Source organism: Microchirus variegatus (assembly GCF_963457635.1).
Source record: "Microchirus variegatus genome assembly, chromosome: 4".
In the NCBI taxonomy this organism is placed as follows: domain Eukaryota; kingdom Metazoa; phylum Chordata; class Actinopteri; order Pleuronectiformes; family Soleidae; genus Microchirus; species Microchirus variegatus.
The window spans coordinates 23685758-23706410 of NC_139805.1; the positions used below are offsets into that span (position 1 = coordinate 23685758).

Below are 20653 nucleotides of genomic sequence, written 5' to 3' on the forward strand. Positions count from 1 at the left end.
CGTAAACATGATTTGCAGTCTGCAAAATATTTTTTTTAATGCAAATATTTTGGCTGTACTGTTGTTGTTGGTGAGTTCAGTTTGTTATATGAACATTAATCCTGAGTCTCTGTGACATATTAGGAGGATTTTATGGCCAATTGATTTAGATTTATTACATAATGCACCTTTAAGTAACATAGGTGTGATTTGTGCAACTTAGATTATAAACTAGACTTTCCACTTTAGCATCTAGGTGTTAAGGTGACTATGTTTACATATATTAACATGATTAATGCAATAGTGTGAATAAAATAGCATCTTCTGATGACTGTAACCTGAATGACGTCATACAGAACACACGCACGATGTCTTAATCGCGTTATAACAGCCTGTTAGGGTTTGCAGCTGTGAACGCAATGCAGACATGAGTCATAATCATACTGTGCTCTGTGAAATAATTTAAATATTCTGTGAGCAACACAATTAGTGTCCTAGTAAAGGAAGTCAGTGAAGCTCATGCACTGAGAAGTCAATTTATCAATTTCAGGGTTGTTTTTTCCCCACAAATTAAATCAAACACGCTTTGTGACTTTTCAGCTTCTTGAATGTGAATATTTTCTTTATTTGCTCCATATAACAAATACTCCTATCGGTCATTCTATCATTATTGCACTTTTTTCTTATAGATATTGAATTCTTTTTTTTGTATTGTATTTTTGTACCTATTCTATTCTATTCTAAATTGTTACAGCAGATTAATTTTGGTTTGTGGACAAAACAAGACTTGACAAGAGATTTAAGAAAATCAACAGATGAAAATTTATCGTTAGTTGCAGCCCAAAAGTAATTTAGTTTAAGTTTAATAAAAACAACATTAAACTGGAGTCAATAACCTGCCTTGTTCTCTAATTAACACATTTTACATTATTTGTTCAACCTGTGAAAAAACTGACATACTTCACTTTAGATTAGGGAACACATATTCACCATTATACTATTATACACACATACTAGGTGCTTACTAACATGCATATAAATAGCATACTAGCCCTTTAGCCCTAGTAGCATACTAGCCCTTTATCAGTAATCATTAAGCATTAACACTACATAACCTTATTCTACCACTATAAAGACATTAAAATAAGATTTCTCCTACATAAGGTGTTAATACATGCATTTACTAATAAAGGGCTAGTATGCAACTTATATGCATGTTAGTAAGCACCTAGTTAGTGTTAAGTGTGACCAAAAATAGATATTTCCAGTACTCATTTAAGTCTATTTACCAAAATAAGAAACCAGCTCTATAAAAATAAAATATTACTTTACTTAAAAAAAAAGAAGAACATTAACACCTGGAGGTGTAAATTGTCAGACATAACCTGTGAGTCTCACACACAGTTTTCTAAAAGAGGATCAGTTTCACCAGCGAGCACTCAGCAGCAGAGATGCTCAGGTGAAGGTGATGCAAGCCTCTGTAATAATTTAAGCAACATTACAGTATATATGAGCTTACTCATAACTGCAAAACCCTCGAGGACGCAGACGTGCCATGAAAAAGATTGTCTTTAAACTGAATCAGTCAAAAAAACAAAATGTTCAGAATTTTCAGTGGGAAATTGCAACAATAAGTCTTAAAAAAAAAACAACACACGTTTAAAAGTTTCTTCGTGGTTGTACACTGTAAACGTATGAGGCCTACAAACAACCTTTTTATTAAAAAAAAACAAAAAAAAAAACTGCCTGGGGATGATGGATTGAGCTGAACGGGATAAGAGACTAAGAAGTCACTATTCTGCAATTAGCTGAAGGCTCAGGAAGCGACGCAGCCAACATCTGTGGTTTAAACGTCCACAAAACTCTGTAACAAATGAGTCCAAGTGTGTAGTGAACCTACAGCGGTTGTCATCTTAATAAAGAGCAATGTTTTTTCTTCAGTTGGTTGCCTCTTGTGCACTGTGGGTAATTTATTTTGTATGCATTAGATTCGTCTGTGGGTCTTTGTGTATATGTGTGTATGTGCTTGTTTTTGCCCAGTTTTTTACTTCCACCCCATTTTCCCCCAGATATCCTAGCTTTAAAAGCCTAATAATAAAGCTTAACATGATAAAGACCATATGTTTGTAAATGCTGAACTGTGTTTACAGATGTCTGGCCATGAGTGCTTATATCCCAGAGGATACGTCTGCACCGAGGGGATACATGGGATTATTAAGGAGTAAATAAGCCCCGGTAATTATTCAGTAATTGTTGCTGTAGCACAGTTTTCTCTCAGAGCAATTTAACAAAAGTATGACAAAATATACGTCGAGATAATGTTCACGAACAGTGAAAACACACTTTAAAGTTGAACAGCTTTACATGTTTTGCATTAGGTTTGTGAAATGTTTCTGTTTTACGACAGATCGATATTTCATTATCAACAGAGACTAATTACATTTTCTTTAATCGTTATTATCCTTTGTTGTCAAATCACCAAGCTCTGATTTAATGAAACATAAATTGTGTTTCAGCTCAACACAACTGTTCATCTATTTTATTTGTTCTCTCTGTGTTATTGTCCTAAAATAAATCCATTTGCTTTGTGTTGTATAGTGTCTGCTACGGCACTGAAATGGCACGTTAGAATAACAGTAAGAAAAATATTCAGTATATGGATTGTTTTTACTCTATATAGTGTTTTTGGAGTCAGGATGACCCCTTAAAGCAATTTATAAGTGCACTTTTTTTGCCATTCACCCATTCACACACATTGATATGCAGCACCTTTTCTACCACTCACTGTTTACACCGCATGGAGCAATTTGGGTTAAGGGTGAAGCCCAGAGAGGCTTCATTATTCTTGACTGGAACGGTGTATCCTCTTTTTTATAAGGGCACCCAAATTTGAAAGATAACAACACTGCTGCCTAATTTACAAAATACATCCTGGCAAGAGCAAATAATGTGCAAGTTAACACCTAATATTGTTGAATGTAATCATGCTAGATGAACATACAATATCAACGAGTCCCATCAAACCCGTTCATTCACCACTCACGGTGCTAGTTATTTTCAGTATTATTTAGTGTCCCCAGGCATGTTTGACTTTACTCCCTGTTCCGGATGTTCCACTTCCTGTTGGGAGGTCATCTTTTGCAGACATGTTCAGCACCGGTCCCTGGTCTCACATATTAAGTTTTGTGCAGATTGGTCAATGCAGAGCAAAATTAGAGGGCACTTCCTGTTGGGTCAAAGGCGTGTCCGTAAACTCTTTCAGGGAAGTTCCCTTGTCTCACATATCAACTTTCATGCGGATTTACTTAGACTTTACTTCCTGTTTCTGGCATTCCACTTCCTGTATGGAGGTCATCTTTTACAGACATGTTCAAAACGTGTCTCTGGTGTCATATTACGTTTCAGGTGGTTACAGCAATCCCTGTTAGAGCAGCATTAATAAAGGCAATTCTATATTGACTATAGGTAAAACTATTTATATAGCACTTTTCAAGTCACTCAACGCTGCTCTACAGTACAGTCTCGCTATCTTCACTCAGAGGAGCAATGTAGGGTTAAGTGTTTCCCCCCAAGTAGACATTGGCATGTGGAAAGTGGAGTTGGGAATTGAACCCACAACCTTCCACTTGAAAGACGTCCCCGCTTTACCACTGATCTGCAAATGTGTGTATAAGTTTGACAACTTAATAGTATGTCTGTGGTATTGAATAAATCTTGAAGTATAATATCCTGAAAAGAAATCCTTGCATAAAATCACCCACTGCCCATCTGTTGGTTTCTGGGAACGACTAAAACCATGAAGCCCGGGATCAGACTGCCAACCTTCCATCAAGAATATGACTCAGTGTACCCGCTGAGCCACAGCTGCTCTCAAATATATACATGTGATATTGTATATAGTGAAAAGCTCAAGGTTTAAAAATCTCTTTTCCATGAGTCATATATTACAACACAAACAGGCGTAATTCAACCATCATGTAACCAGTGTGATGAGTCAACAGTTGTTTTAACACCATTTTCACACTTGTGTGTCACACTGTTAACTAAATGACTGTGAACAGTGAACAAAATAAACCTTGGAAAACGAGAAACACATACGATAAAACTGCCCTGGTGCTGTTTGCGAAGAGGAGCTGCACGATTCCACAAAGAGGAAATCCACAGTAACTCGATGCAAAATCAATTGTCGAGTTGACTGCCCTTGTTAAATCTAATCAGACCCAACACAGAGGCCTTTAATAGCATAAGCAGGCGGCCTCAGGTGGTCTTTAAGGCCCATGTTGTCTGTTCTGCTGCTTCTACACATGTGCCTTTCAAACCTAATGCAGTCAGCCGTCTGACTGGAGAGAGATTTGATTTCACCGGGCGAAGGCAGCGAAGGCTGGAGGTGAGCTGTCGAGACGGAGCAGCAGGAGGGAAGACACACAAACACAAACACACAAACGTAGCCAGACACTTAGACAGCATTTTATCTTGGTGTATGTGCTTCACAGACACAGTCAGTATTATGTAATGAATTATTGGATTAGTCCAACTGAAACTGGACATAAAATACATGTAAACATGTTTAGTCCAACTGAAATTGCATTAATCTGGGATTTGGAGTCAAAATGACAACTGCAGGTGTACGTTCTCAGTCAGACTGAAGCTGGCTTTAGTTCCTACCCCTGAGGCTTTGACCTGGAAATAATAATAATAATAAACGAGCTGGAACACAAAGGATTAAGACAACAGCCCGGAAAAACATGACTGACTGTGAGATCAGGAGTCTGCTGTCAGCTCTAAGAATTTAATATTTTTAAGTTAACGCAGAGTAAGGAAACTCTGAGTAATCGATTTGTACCAGAAACGCGATTGTGACGACTTCCTGTCACCACTAATGTATTACAACAGTTGTGAAATTACATTATAATGTGTATTTTATTTGATAGAATTACCCAATAGAATTAAAGACACTATAAAAACGTGAATTATACATGATATGAACGACAATTTGATGCCAAGCTTTTGCTGGAGACCCAAGTGGGACGACTTCCTATTACCACTGAGGACAGCTGTGAAATGACTACTAACACTAAAATAACATTAACATTATGTATGTTATTTCATTCTACTGAATGAACTAGTAGAATGAAAGATATGACAAGATATCGATTGTAATCAATTTTCATTATTAAGCGCGTTAGCTGAATTGCTGAATCAGTGGCTCTTATTTTGAAAGTCTGAGTGACTATTTTGTAAGAAGAAAGTGGGTAACTGGTAACATGTAACCATCTATGGTCTCGCTTATGTTTTTAGCTGCACAATATGGATGAACGTTGCCACAAAAAGTGTATTTTATTTAATAAGAACTACTACTAAATGAGAGATAACATAAAATGTGTATTTAGTTTTTTACGAACAGAAAATTATAACTATAGTAACTATAACTACTAAAACTAAAAAAGTGTTGACATACACTACCGTTCAAAAGTTTGGGGTCACTTCAAAATGTCCTTATTTTTGAGGGAAAAGCACTTTTCTTCAATGAATATAACATTAAATTAATCAGAAATACACTCTATACATTGTTAATGTGGTAAACGACTATTCTAGCTGCAAACCTCTGGTTTTTAATGGAATATGTACACAGGTGTATAGAGGCCAATTTCCAGTGTTCTAATGGTACATTGTGTTTGCTAATCTAAAAAGTTAGAAGGATATTGGATGATTAGAAAACCCTTGAAAACCCTTGTGCAATTATGTTAGCACAGCTGAAAACTTCTTCGACCAAAGCAAAGTTATTATTTTGAATAAAAATCATTATTTCTCATATTGTCAATATCTTGACTGTATTTTCTATTCATTTTGCAACTCTTTTGATGAATAAGTGTGACTTTAAATGGAGAACACGAAAAAATTGTATAGGTGACCCCAAACTTTTGAACTGTAGTGTTGTTGGAAATAGTCATTCAGAACAAAGATGGACATTCAATAAACTGATTCCCTAACAGTGTTTGTTCACTGGGACAAGGACATTAGTGCAATTAAACTGTGTTTTATTGTTTGACCACACACACAAACACACACACAAACACACACAACAACAAACAAAGTGAAAGAACATGGCGTTGCTTCACAGCGGCGACAGTGGACATATTGAATCAATAAGGCGGAGACAGAAGAGACGGTGACTACTTAGAGGACACCGATGTTACTCAGAGGCTCAAACTGTCACACACGGAACAGAGAGAAACATAATTTATGCGTCTCTATGGGCTTTACTGTCCCAAACACAACCTTGAGAGGAATAAAGGAATCAAAACAAAATAATACAAAACAGGTCTGTGTTTAGGAGAAAGACACTAGACAATTTGACAGGAGACTTTGGAGAGACAGGAGACCAAACCCTGAGTGGCAGAGTGTTAGAGTGTGGGGACTGTGTGTGATGTGTGAGGCACAGTGTGTGCACATGTGTCACAGTGATGTATACAGAAACAGAGAGGTGTCAAACCTGGTTCCAGGTCTGAGGAAAGAGCAGGTGCTTCCTTTGGTCCAGCCACAGTACGGATCCCTGGAGGCGATGCAGCTCCTGCACAGACACACAAACATCCACTGTAATTAAAAATCACTACACCGATGGTTTTCATACATTATAGATTATTAAAACCTCCTCAGTTTGTTCTTCTTTCTTTTACACTGGCTGTCTTTCCTTGGCACTGAACAGCCTGAAAATGTCAGTGTAGCTGTATTCAGACATGCACTGAATGAATGTCTGGACATTTATTTCAAATTGTCCAGAGGGGCTGTACAGTACAGTGTGTGAATGGGAATATTCGCATATGTTGTGCCAGACATTTGGCAGAACATTTCCCCGTCAGACCATTAGTCAAATACTATGCAGAAAAATGTTCAAGTGAGTCCATGTTAGAGCACAGGAGGAAAAATGTCCTGAAAAGTCGCAATGAACGGGTGAACGAGCGTCTGAATCATAGACCGTGTATGAAAAGTGGAACTGGTTTTTCCTTTTGCAAAGTCAGTCGAGACAGAAAATAACTCCGTTTAAATGTTTGTGCATTTAGAATTAGACTGATTTGGTTTTGCACTCACACACCAATTAGTGATGTTATTATAGTTGACGAAAACTAAGTCAAAAACTAAAACTAGCAGTGAAAAAATAATTTAGTTCACTGAAATAAAAATTAAAACTACAATGAATAAAGCAAAACTAATTAAAACTAAACTGAATTGTAGATAAATTCAGTTTCGTCTTTGTTTTTACAAGTTCACTTTTGATTTAACTGCAGGTGTTAAAGGTTGAATAAGGAAATTAAAGTATTTGATCATCCTTTTCAGTGTCTACAAGTCGAGGCTTTCTCTTAATACCTGTAAAACTAAGACTAAAACTAAATAAAAACTAAACTGAAACTAGTCAATTCCTCAAAATAAAAACTAAACTAAAACTACTAAATCATTGGTTGAATTAACTAAACCTAAACTGAAATAAAAAAGCAGACTGAAAAACTTAATAAAAATAAAAACTAACGAAAATGTCTAACTTATTATTTCTAATCTGTGCCTAGAGAGCAGTGGGGGGGTTGGGTGCCTTGCTCAGGGGCACCCATAGACCCATCCTGGGATTAGAACCAGCAACCTGTAGTTTCTTGGGCTTGTAACCATAGGGTTGCAGGTAATGGCCCAAAGTCTCATGTCTTCTTTAATAGGAAATGAAGTCAATTTTGTTCCTATTTAGAGAGAAACATGTGATTGGATGCCACTGTGATTGACAGCTGGCATCATCCAATAACAGCCTGGCTGCAGGTGATCTATGTGAACTTTGGTTTCACAAACTAACATGGTAAACTCTCGAGGCTTCAGATTGGCAGTCGTTTTTGTGTCCACTTTTGCCGTCATCTGAACGTTCCACACAATGTCCTGCTCTTGTGAATGCGGTCTTTATTGCAGTTTGTGCAACATCTCTGTGTCCAAAAATGTGATTTAACAGTTTGGTTAGGTGACATCTAAAGTGCAACACGGACAGTCTGTTTGTTGTGATTTGAATGTGGCTTTGACAAAGACCTGTTGTAAAAAAAACAAATTAGAATAAAGGCTTTTAAAGAACATTCTTACTTGTTTTTGTTTTTCTCTTGTGAGTGCCTCTATCACCTTCCTCAAAACCGATATTCTCTTGAACGGCCCTTAAGGGACGACACCAGTGGCTTTTATTTAAGTGCGGTTGAACATTGCGCTGGCCAAAAACACTAACACTAACCCGAGGCTTCAGAACGGCAGTTAACAAACCAACGGGTGACATCACAGTCGGTTGACAAAGGTCTGGACTCAATTGTCGGGACATTTTCTGGACTTCATATCTGAAACAGCTTGTGTGTCCTCTGAAAGACTGAATGTTTTCTAAATTTGATTTTCAGGAGGCAAAGCTAATTAAATGCTTTTTTTTTTTACTGCATATTCGTTCTCCATAGAACATTGCCTCTCTAAAATCTCAAGATGTCCTTGACATCTGCAGCAAAACAGGCTGTTTTTGTTGCTTTTGAAAATACTCATTCATTCGCAACCACAAATCACAGTGAAAACGCGCGGTCGTGTCTAACAAAATACAAATGTTCATTGTGAAGGATCACCGCTCGTAAATGGAAGGCATTGTATGCATGTACAAGCCTGTGGCATGCTTTGAAAAAAAAAGTCGTTTTCCACATGGGATTAGTCAATGCTGACTAATAATACAGCATGAGAACCTCAACAGTGGTTTACTGCAAAACATGAGATTTTAATGATGGGCCTACATGTGCAGTTAAATGAGGTTAGAAGGTCAACCTGTGAGTAAACACACTCAGTATGTGTTAAACAGCAGAGCTTTTACTCACTCACTCACTCATTTTATACCACTTTATCCTCCACATGAAGGTCGCTGACGCCAATTTTAGCTGTCATAGGGCGAAAGGCGGAGTCCATCACAGGAACAAAGAGACAAACCACTATCCACTGTCACACCTATACTACCAATCAAAAGTTTGGGGTCACCGATACATTTTTGTTGTGTTTTTCCATTACTTCCTGTTACCACTGATGACAGCTGTAGAATGAGTACTGAAACTATTTTATGTATTATTTTATTTAATTGAGTAAATTAGTTGAATGAAAGATATCTTTTAAATATCGATTATAAGAAATTTTGATGATTAACCGTGATGGCAAAATTTCGATAAAAGAAGTAGTAAAATGCTGAAGTCTCTTGATGGCTCTAATTTTTAAAGGCTGAGTGAAAAAAAGTAGGTTCAGTTTCATCAAAGAACCAGCAAAACTTTTTTCAGCTGTGCTAACATCACACTGCACAAGGGTTTTCAATGGTTTTCTAATCATCCAATATCCTTCTAACACTATTATCAAATACAATGTACCATTAGAACACTGGAAATGGGCCTCTAAACACCTATGTTCATATTCCATTAAAAACCAGACATTTGCAGCTGGAATAGTCGTTTACCACATTAACGTTATATTAATGTTATATTCACTGAAAAGAAGTGCTTTTCCTTCAAAAATAAGGACATTTCTAAGTGACCCCAAACTTTTCAACGGTAGTGCATGGTCAAGTTTTTACCTAATTTTACTTAATCCCCATTTTGCATGTTTTAGACTGTGGGAGGAAACTGGAGAACCCGGGGGGAAAACCCACACACACACACAGGCAGAACTTGCCAGGTCTTCTTGCAAAGAGTGCAAACAGCTACTCCAATCGTGTGGCCCCAGAGCTTTCAGTGTAAGATGTTCAATAATTGAAGTCGTATCTGAGTGTGTGAGCTGAAAGCTGGTCAGACATTAACCAGCACATCACATCAGCTACTAAAATCAAAAGCTCTCACAAAACACTCATCAGAGGTTAGACATTCAAACCTGAGCTTGCTGAAATGTCACTAATGATTCGTGAACACACTGGCACACAGGACATTAACTCTCACACTGAGACTCAAAAACACAAACGCTCATGATTTATACAACTTAGTAAGACAAGAGGTTTTTTTTTCCCTGTTTAAACTGAACCGAGTGGTTGAGAGTGACATTAACACTCACACCCTACCAACCCCACAATCTTAGAAATAAGGGTTCCAAAAGTGTTCTTCTACAAGGGCTGAGGTTCTACCTGGAACCATTTGCTTCTGAAAAACTCTTTCCAGAAGAAAGGCTTTTTCTTACCAAAGGATTCTTGGTAACACTAATGCTTCCAGTAAGAACCATTTTGATCCAGAGAACCCTTTAAAACCCCTTTCCTGAATAAAGGGTTTTCAAAGGGTTCTTGGTGGAACCCTACAAAATGGTTCCAGCTGGAACCTTTATAAAAAGGTTCTACCTGGAGCAAAAAAAGGTTCTCCTATAAGGACAAGCCGAAGAATGTTATATGGTTCTACTTAGCACTTTTATTTCTAAGAGTGTACTGTCTTTGTGTCAACATGTCAAAGGGAAATGACAAGACCAGAGTCTATGCTGCTGTAAACAAAGACAGAGAAGCTGGAGCTCCTGTTGCATCCGTCTGTTATGAACGTCACTGAATTAATTAACACATTAGACTGAGAAAATAATAATCCAAACAAAGATAATGAATTATTAACACCAGCATCATATCCTTCACCAGCTCATTCAGAAGCTTGGTGTGGACGATGGAGTTCTGAGAGTTTACTGCACATCTGACAAAGACCAGTGTGACCTTCTTCTTTGAACTGAGTATCAAAGGCCACGTTGAAAGTGCTCACTCCAAAATAAAAAGTTGAAATATTTCCCTCTTGACGTGTGATAGTAAATAATATATATGACGCTGCATGTGAACCGCCCCTTAAATATATAAAAAGTAGCTTGTCTGCCCTTTAAAGTTTAACATTTAAGTTTCAGGACACGTCTTTTCCTCTTGTACGTTTTTAGTTTTAATTTAGTTTATACTGATTGGTTGTTCATTTTCTCGGCCTCTTGTGTTTCTGCGGCGCCCCCCTAGGGTCAGGGAGGGACGTTTTTTAGCGCAAACTTCATTCTCTCATACTACTTTTGTGTTCCCTCACAATAACTTTTGTGTTCCATGTGCCTCAGGTGGCCTCTGCCTGGCCGTGCATGGACACTTGTTCCCCGGTGAGACGTCCCTGGAGCTCTGCAGCCTCCTGGTATGGTAGGAGTTCGGAGCCGCAGAGCTCCAGCTGCAATATGAGTGAGTGAGGTATGGAAACAGTTGACTCGGACATGGGACCACGGATGATCTGGGGAGATTTTTTGAGTAGCAAAGGATCGATCTGTGTGTTTCCACAAATAAAGCTGTATTTTGCTTCTTCTCTGTGGCCTCTGATCATCTAATACCTACTGGACTAGGTATGGAAATAGAAAGCTATAAAGATGCTGCTAAAAGTAATTTAAATCCCATTTTAACATTGTGATAACACATAAACCATTAGTGCTCATGTGGCACGAATCTGTACGTCTTCTTATGTGTTGCTCAGTGAAATTTATGATTCTTTTTATATCTCATTTCTAGTAGTGATATAAAGTCGCAATAATTGTGCAGAAGATACAAAATAGACATGTTTTTCTTTTCTTTTTGTTCATAAAAACGAGCCAAGTGAACTTTGAACTGTGACGTATTTCCAAATTTCACAAATTAAATCCAATTTTAATTTTGTTTAGTACTTTTTGCTCAGGTGTGTTTATATAGTTGGTGAAAATGAAAGTAGGTTGTGCTGGAAATAAGGATACAAGACACTATATATTGCACAATCTTATATCCTCTGTATATACTGTATGTTTAAACATGGTAATGGAGAAAAGCAGCCAAAATGCTCTGTGTTCTAAGGGTTAAAACTGACAATTAAGTAAACATATCAACAACAGGAGCAACTAGTCCATGATTTAATCTAATATGATATATATGAATATTTTCCATTTTCTGTTACCATATAATATGGTGAACAATACTGTCAGAGGCAATATTACAACTTTACATTTAACAACAGTGTATTAAACAGATTTGATGAAATTTTACTCCAGTTTACTGGGTCAATTTATCGTGTTTTGACTCATTTCAGTATTCCACAGCAGTTAGCAGATTATCACCATGCTCAAGGGCGAAATGTTGGTTGGTATTATTATTATTATTATTATTGCAGGAAAATTCAAGTCAGCTACAGAGCCAGCGCATCACGAGCTGGCAGGGCTTCAAGGACATTTGCTCGATGCTAAATAGTCGCCCTGTTCCTTATTATGCTGCCCTGCTGTGTCCGGGCCTTGGACAACAGTTTGGTGAGGACTTACTTCATGCACCGGGAGTAGAGCTGGCACCGAGCCACCGGCACTCTGACCACACAGGAGGGGAAGGTGAGGAGGAGAGTGTGGCTTATCTGGTCCAGTGTCAGAGACAGCAGCTGCCTGGCCTGAGGAGAATCCTCAGCACACCTGCAACACACACACAGACACACACACATAAACAAAAACAAAAAAAAGAAAATGCATTAGGAAATTTCAATTACCAGCCTGAACCTGCACATTAAATGTCCGACCTCAGTCGGAGCAAGATAAAAGGAATCCTTAATGTGAAACACCGAACCAAACATTAACAGCTCTATAAATAAAACCTTTATAATAAAAGTGAGGACAGATCATGTTATGCTGTGAACCCAAATATGCATTATGCTGAATGTCGCTGTGCAAGCGGGGTCAGCTGGTCATCAAAATGAAAAGAGAGGAAAAAGCAGCTTCCAGGAGCTGAATCACATCTAATTGGCACTTAGAGCTACAGCAGCCAACAACAACCTGCCTCCCAGTGCTGGATTTATACCTTTTTATGCACGTGTACACTCACACTCACACGCCGGTTGTATCTGCATGGTTTATGGTAATAACATTGCGACTGGGCCCACAGTCATTAAGATTAATCTATCATGCTGCTACAGGGCAGGGCTGCGAGTCACTGCTCACAGCCAATAGCAGGAGAAGGAAAGGATGTGGAGAAAGAGGAGCAAACTAGTTTTATTATAGCTGCAAGCAGCGATATTGGCCGACTTCCTGTTGGGTCAAAGCCAAATTTGTGAACATGTTCAGGGTGGGTTCATTGCCTCACGTTTGAAGTTGTGCGGTCATTTTCTGTTCCTCGGTTGAGGATTAAAATTAGTCAACATTATGATGGTTGCTGTGGCCACGCCCCTTTGAATCTGCAAGATCTTTTTCATAACTTTTAATCCTTATCTTGTTTAAAATACCAAATTTGGCCGATTGCACCAAAGCTGTAGGAGGAGTTTCTTTGAATATATACAATCGCCAAAATGGCCGACTTCCTATGGGGTCATTTTTCTTGGTTTACACTAATCAGTGCTCATACATTAATTTATTAATATCCACTATTACAATATTAACACTGATCAAAACGTTTTTTTTCCAACTGTTAAATCTAAAATTCATGTTACAGCAGCACAAGTAGAGCTTCATCTCATTTCTCTTTCCCTCTTTTTTTTTTGCCTCTTTTACACTAAAATTCACAGATGTACGTGGGATTTTTGAACCTGTGTAAACCAACTTAATGAGGCAATTAACACCATTCCCACTGCCAGTGGTCGTTCTGCTCCATGGAGTTTTTCTCTTTCATCCTTTGTCTTTTTTTACCCACTGTCCCATGTTTTAAAAAGTAAGATTTGCGAAAAAACATTCATGGCTAATGACAGTGGTCGATGAATGTGCATCTTGGAGTTGTACCAGAAATGATGCTGGACCAACACAGCTACCAATGCCAGGTGAGATCACTGAGGACAGATTGTTATGAGTGCCTGTTAGTGTTGCAGCACTTGCAGGTCATTTCCTGGGCCCACAGTGACACACCAGTCATAATCCAGTGATTCTGAATGTACTGACCTTTCTAGAGAAGGACAGAGTCTACACATTCTGTGGTGTCTTACAACTTTGCTTTGTCTGTGTGTGTGAGGTGAGGTTGGGGGGGTGGCCCAGAGCATTAAAGGACAAAATGGAAAAAGAAGACGCTGATGTGGCACTGCGTCTGTGTCCTGATTAGCTGGACTGTCACTGACCTCCTGGTGAGCTCACCATGCACATTTCATTATCCCTCACACTCTGGCTCCAGCTCCCTCATCACACAGTTCCCCTCATTTCATTTGCCTTTACTATCCCTCATTGCTTCATGTCTGAAGCAGAACAAATAACCTGGGACGAGCAAATTGTTGAGCGCTACATGGGTGGGAATGGGAAAAGTTTCATGAAATAAGCAGTGGGACACTGCAAATGGGATTTGACTGCATGTGTTTCCAGCCTGTTGGTTCAAAAACTAATCCTCTCCGCTGTTATTGCAATGGAAATAAAGGCATATATATCACGGAGGACAATTACTGTTTGGAAACATTAAAAATGATTCTAATTAGCCTTGGTGAGAGATAATCAGCAGTGAACTCTACCAGCCTGCAGCTCCGTCCCATGTGACACTGTGCATCTTAAAGAACAAAAGCATAAAAAATTAAAAAAGGATGTCTGATTCACTTAATTTTTTTTCTTTTGGTCTCGATCCAGATATTAAATGTGATTCTGCGTCAGACAAAAGACAGAAGGTCACATTGCCTGTCAGCGTAGTTTTGGATAAGATCAAGGATGATCTGATTTTATCATCGTCATTTTATTACATTCTGATGTTTTTGCCCCATTAATAGTGTGTCTCCACCTCATTAAAAGATAACCAGATTTGATAATGAACATTAGCCCCTAATCTGTTGCCTTTTGTCCTTCTGCTCTATATTTGTATTCTCGCACTGCGTTTGCATCTCAGCCCCAGCTCAGTTGTGTGTATTTCTCTGGAAACCCTATCTCCACAAAGTGTGAAAAAAACATGTTTTTCTTCCCACAATTTTATCCTCAATTTTCATCCAAAGAAGATCACTCACTGTGCACAAATCAATCCCACATATCATTTTACCCTTTAAAGGCCACCGCTGCTCTGTCTCTTTTGCAACTCGCCGACACAACTCTTCCTAAAAATCATTTCATGTGAGCTGTTTTAAAGGAAATAAGATAGAAGTAATCGCGGGGCTATAGTAGCTTTACATTAAGAGCTAACAGGCAACATTTTAAAGCTCAGTAGTGAAGAAATCTGGCTCCCTCAAAGACAGACGTGTTGACCTTTGCCCTCATATAAGTGGAAAATGACATCTTTCAGCATCAGTTTTCTCTGGTGGAGCAAATCAATGTCTGTAATAACTTAGTTCCCATTTATCCTTGTTGTCGAGACAAAGTCTGCAAATTCTCACAGTTACTGGATTTTTGACACTACTTTGAAATGTGCCTTTACACATATTATTATCGAGGGTTTGGAGTAGAAGGGACCTCAGTGACATCTTGAGCAAAAATACGTTTTATACATCATTTTAAAGGTCTTGATGAGCCCTATTAAATGGTAAAAAAATATGGCTCCATTAAAAGTTACTTTTAAAATAAATGTTGAAAACAAAAAGGCGTAAGTGAAAACCTTCAATTAAGTTTGGAGCGAAATAGGCGTAAGTGCACTGAGCTTGGCACAAAACACTTCAATACAAGGACTGCACTGGCACCCTTCAATGCACAAAAATGGTGCAGCAGAGTCAAATACGACTGCAGAAGTGCTAGTAAAGGTGCATTATGTAATAAATCTAAAGCAACTGGCCATAAAATCCTCCTAATATGTCACAGAGACTCAGGAATAATGTTCATATAACAAACTGAACTCACCAACAACAACAGTACAGCCAAAATATTTGCATTCAAAAAACTCTTTTGCAGACTGCAAATCATGTTTATGTTTTGAAATCATGTTTTGGCATGTGGCGCCACCTACGGCCGTCCGTCTACCAATCATTGCAGTCAGTAGAGTCTCAGCTGCATTGCAACCACGGGTTGCCAGTTACGTCAGAAAACGAAACCTAAAAGACCTCGGTATTTTGAATTTGAATATAGTAACTGTATTTGGCCATATTCTTACATATGGCATCTTTAAGTATAATTGGAGCTAGCTAGGTTATTTAGCCTAATCTGGCAATTGGGGGAAAAAAATGGCAAAAAAAATTATCTTTAAAATATGAATTCTGTGAAGCCTAATCTCTATAAAAGTACAGATTGCTCAAATATGTTGTTTTTAATCAAGTAATTACAATCAATAAAAAGTTTGTTTTAGCTCTCCTGTCACTTACGCCCCTTGTGCTTCCAAACCCTCGTTATGGAAAGCTAAAAGTGCACTGTGGTGTTTGGAAAGGCAAGTCATCAGGTAGCTCAACAGGGTTGTGACTTGCCCTTGTTATCCAAAAGGTTTGAGATGAACTGTCGGCTGATGCAGGATGCTAATTGTAAATTTCACGTGGCTTCTAAAACGACGTGCCAACCCAGTAATGCGGTGTCATAGCGAGCAGTGAGGAACTGGTTCACGCTCTAATTTTTTTTTTTTTAAGGTTTCTCTGCATCAATGGCAGTTTGCAACTGCTTTAGTAAAAACAATTAGCTCTGACATTCTTACCTATCAGGGTTGAAACCCTCCAGTTCCTCCAGGAAGATGTTGCTGCTGGTGATGGTGTTGTCCTGGTTAGGCATGATCAAGAACTTGAGGATGGTTCCTCTGCTCGAGCCGAGGAACAGCACGGTGCGGTTTCTGTACGGCCCGGCTTCTGTATCCACCACGATCTTATTCAGCTGGTACCTGCACAGCCGAAGAGGGACAGAGCATATTATCTTATTATTGTGATTTAAGAGATTTATGACTGATTGGTTTAAGTATATAATAAGGACTCGTGTGAGTTTTGACTCATAATCTGCCATTTTCCTCTTGAGTCACTGCAAAAATGAAATGAATTCCTCAGAGAAAAGTGTTCATCAACAAAGTCATTACAGCAGACTTTCAGTCATTAGTAATATCTGCTACTTGGCGAACCATAGCCGTGTTGCTGAACTATACACAGTCCTGTGTGTATGAGTCAATACATGAGAATAGAAGCCATGTCGTGCCGGGTGTTTAATATTCCACATACATGCAGTCTCATAATCCCCCTGGTGGTTGTGTTGGCAGCTGGACTCCATACAGTGGATTAGAGAGAGAGAGGGAGAGAGGTAGAGCGAGGAATGCAAGCATTTATGTGAGTCTTCATGTGCTACAGCTGCTTCCTGTCACCACAGGCTATGACACCATCTCTGACAGAAGGCGTTAACAGCTTGAAGAGACGGATCATGTGTGTTTGAGTACATACGCGCATCTGTGTGTGCTTGCAAAACGCCGTAAAACATTGTACACAAGTTCAGCAAGTTGTCAGTTGACTAGTTTTCAAATGGTGTTATGATAAGAGATATAATGTAAAGCAGAACTATGCAGGAGTTTTACCCTAATTTAACAGCTTTGGGCTCATTGTGATGGTTAAATGGCTTGTTAGAGGGAGACTGGGGACTGTCTACACTCCCCCTACTGTCTGTTAGTGGGAAAAGCCAGAGATGGAAGATCAGAGCTGCCAAACCCCCGAGTCCTCAGAGTCAGGAAGGGCTCTCCAAGGCTCAGGTCTTACAAGAAACATAAATTGTTTCACGGTACTCTACACACGACCGCTAGCCAGGTACAGGCTATAACATGAAGGCAGCAAAAGTGTTATTTTAGACGTTCATCATGGCAGAGCCGGCGAAAATTAAGCACCGTTGTCAAGGGGCAGCGAGGAAGAGGAAACAATTGTCTGACTGAGTGAACATTGGACTGGCTTTTTCGAATGGTGAGAGTTGAAAAACACAGAAGAACTGCAGCACAAATGCACAGCACAACTGATGCCAACCGGCATGGACATGGCTCCATGGCATGTGTTTGCTTGGAAAAGCACATGGGCATGGAAGGAGAAGGTACACTCTTAGAAAAAAAAGTGTGAAGTAGAACCATATAAGGTTCTATGGCTTGTCCTCATAGGAGAACCCTTTTTGGTTCATTACTGTTACCAAGAACCCTTTTAAAACCCTTTATCCAGGAAAGGGGTTTTAAAGGGTTCTCTGGATAAAAATGGTTCTTACTGGAAAGGTTTTTTTTTAGAAGCAAATGGTTCCAGGTAGAACCTCAGTCCTTACACCTTTGGAACCCTTACTTCTAAGAGTGTAGGTGGGAGTGTAATTGGTATACAATGGATGCGTACTCCCAAACTGTAGGGGGAGCTCCATAAAAAATAGACAAAAAAAGCTAGCAGACTTCCACTTTTAGGATGAAATATACAATTTCATGTATTTCACTTGGTGCAGTGATAATAGAAAAACAACAAGAGCCATCTTAAATACTCCTCCCTTGTGCGTCCCTTTGTCCAGACCTGATTTCAACATCAGTCCAGATCACACTAAGTACAGGTCTAAACTCTCCCAATTCATCCTGAATGTGTCCTTACAAAAATCACATTCAGAGGTGGTTTGAGGATGCATGTAAACACATGATGATGATTATGAATGCACGAGAACCTGCCTCCTCAGCTGATGTCACCTGACCTGCTGCAGTTTGACTCTAATCAGCGCTAATGCGTTGTTTTAGCATCACCACATGACTTCTTTTATTACTACTTACCTAGAGTGGCGTGAGTAAAGCTTTGAGTCACTCAAGTTTCGACTGAAAAATCAAATCTGTGGATCTTAATTCCAGTGTCATGACCCCTGGATTACTCCAGGCACATCATGTTGGACATTATTATTGTATTTTTTTTGGTTTTGTAACTTTGGGTTTTTAGTTCTTTTTGTCTGGTTTCCTGTTTTATTTTGTAGTATTTGCCTTGTATGCACACTGTTTAGTTTTACTTCCTCTCCTGTCCTCCCTCTTGATTGTCCTCCCGCCCTGATGCGTTTCATCTGTGTCTTATTAGTTTCACCTGTGTTTGATTATCCCTGCCTCCCAAGTGTATTTATGCATTTAGTCCCTTGTGCTCCCCTGTGTCTTTGCTGGTTCATTTGTTTCACTTCACCTTGTTTCAGTTCATTCAGTTTGTTGATGTGGTTTTCATGTGTTCCCTGTGTTTCTGCTCCCTGTGTTTTGAGGTATTTTTCTGTTTTAGTTTTACTCTACACCATGCCCTCCTGTTTTGTTAGCTTGTTTAATTAAATACTCTTTTTAATTTTTTGTGACTACATTTTTGTAAAAAACAATGGGGGGGGGGGGGCTTATTATCGCTCATCAACAGCTTTAAAGGCAATTATCTGAATCCTTACAAATACACACCTAAAACCACAATAGGTACACAAAGGAACGTTTATAAGTATATTAAAGTGCTAAAATCTGTGTTGTGCAACACAACCTCCGAGTGCTGGGCTGAGATCACGCTCACCTGACCATGGTTCTGACAATCCAGGGTCTTTGTCCAAGAGAGGGAACAGCTTCGTCCATCAGCGGATGGGTCTTGACGAAGTTGAGCATGTCGTCAGGGAAAGCGTTGGACGAATTAAACCTGGATCCTTGAACAGCACAGCCACCGGGTCTGGACACAAGAAGTTTTCATATAAGATCATTAGATATAGACCAAACTGTTGTTTTAGATGTTTCTCTGCTCCAACACACCTGATCCAAATAAATGGGTCGTTATCAGGCTTCAGTAGTGCTTACTGATGAGCTGACTTTTTGAATCAGGCGTGTTTGAGCAGGGAAAACACCTAGAACATGCAGGACAGTGGCTCTGACTGAGAAACCTTGGTCTACACTAATATAAGTGTGTAATAATAATGAGACATTCAGACAGCTGATTTTTTCTTTCATCAATAGACTGATTTGATTGAGTCAAAAAGCTCAAATGTGAAGTATTTGGACATCAATAGTAATTTGCATGAGGGTTAGATGTGCCAGAAGATTCACAGAGATGGAAGTGTGACTTGCTTTTATTGTTTAACTTTCTTTTATGGCTCTTTTCCATGATACAGTTTGACTCTTCTCGGCACGTCGTTTTCCATGACTTTATAATACAATGTGGACGGGCAACACAACTAGTGACTTGTAAGCAGTTGTTTTCAGTGTGACTGAATCATTAGAATCAGTTCATTAAAAAGATTTGTTCGCAGAATTGTTCAGTACTTACTTGACGAAGCAAAGACTCCATTTGACACAATCGCTGAAGGGGTTGTGATTTAGCTCATGATCGCTGGCTTTCAGCAGTGCTGTCGCTAAATAAACCAGACTGTTAAATATTGAGATTTTAGAAATTTCCTTTGCTAAATGTTGGAGATTAATGCATGTTTCTTTTTGGAATTTTAAAGTCTTTTTAACTGATCTACAGTTCAGCATTGTTCGGTTTGCTTGTTGTGTCGGACTTGGCACTCCAGTCTGTCGACATCACAGTTTAGTATTGGCTCAGGTCACTTGGAACCTCGCCAGAGCTGCTACCAAAAAAAGCTCCAGGTACATGAGTCCAGTTCAGTCCAGTCGTGCTTGAACTGTATAATGGAAAAGCTCCAGGTTTCTTTGCATAATCTGTAGCCAGATTTCCCCCGAGACCAAAGATGCAGAAGTCTATTTCTCTCTCAGATCACTTGATTTAGATTACACTGAAATGTTATTACAGAATTATTCATTTGCCTGCACCATTTTTAATCAACTTTGTTTGACTTGGTGTGCATTTCATTTGTGCGTGAACTCTCAACCCCCAAAACTGAATGAAAATCTTGGCGATAGCTTTTTTGCAAAGTTTTCACACAGTTG

At 38.9% G+C, this 20653-nt stretch overlaps 1 protein-coding gene across 1 annotated transcript in view; it reads right to left on the reverse strand.

The window, feature by feature from the left end:
- Positions 1-20653, reverse strand: part of sema6bb (sema domain, transmembrane domain (TM), and cytoplasmic domain, (semaphorin) 6Bb) — a gene marked incomplete at its 3' end in the record, with an annotated part of 254546 nt that overhangs the window by 38434 nt on the left and 195459 nt on the right. Inside the window, exons 12-15 of the mRNA XM_083888120.1 lie at positions 19293-19442; positions 16487-16666; positions 12265-12405; positions 6473-6550 (exon numbers count right to left, since the gene is read on the reverse strand). Of these exons, the coding sequence (XP_083744246.1) occupies positions 6473-6550; positions 12265-12405; positions 16487-16666; positions 19293-19442 (549 nt within the window). The remainder of the gene's footprint in view (positions 1-6472; positions 6551-12264; positions 12406-16486; positions 16667-19292; positions 19443-20653) is intronic.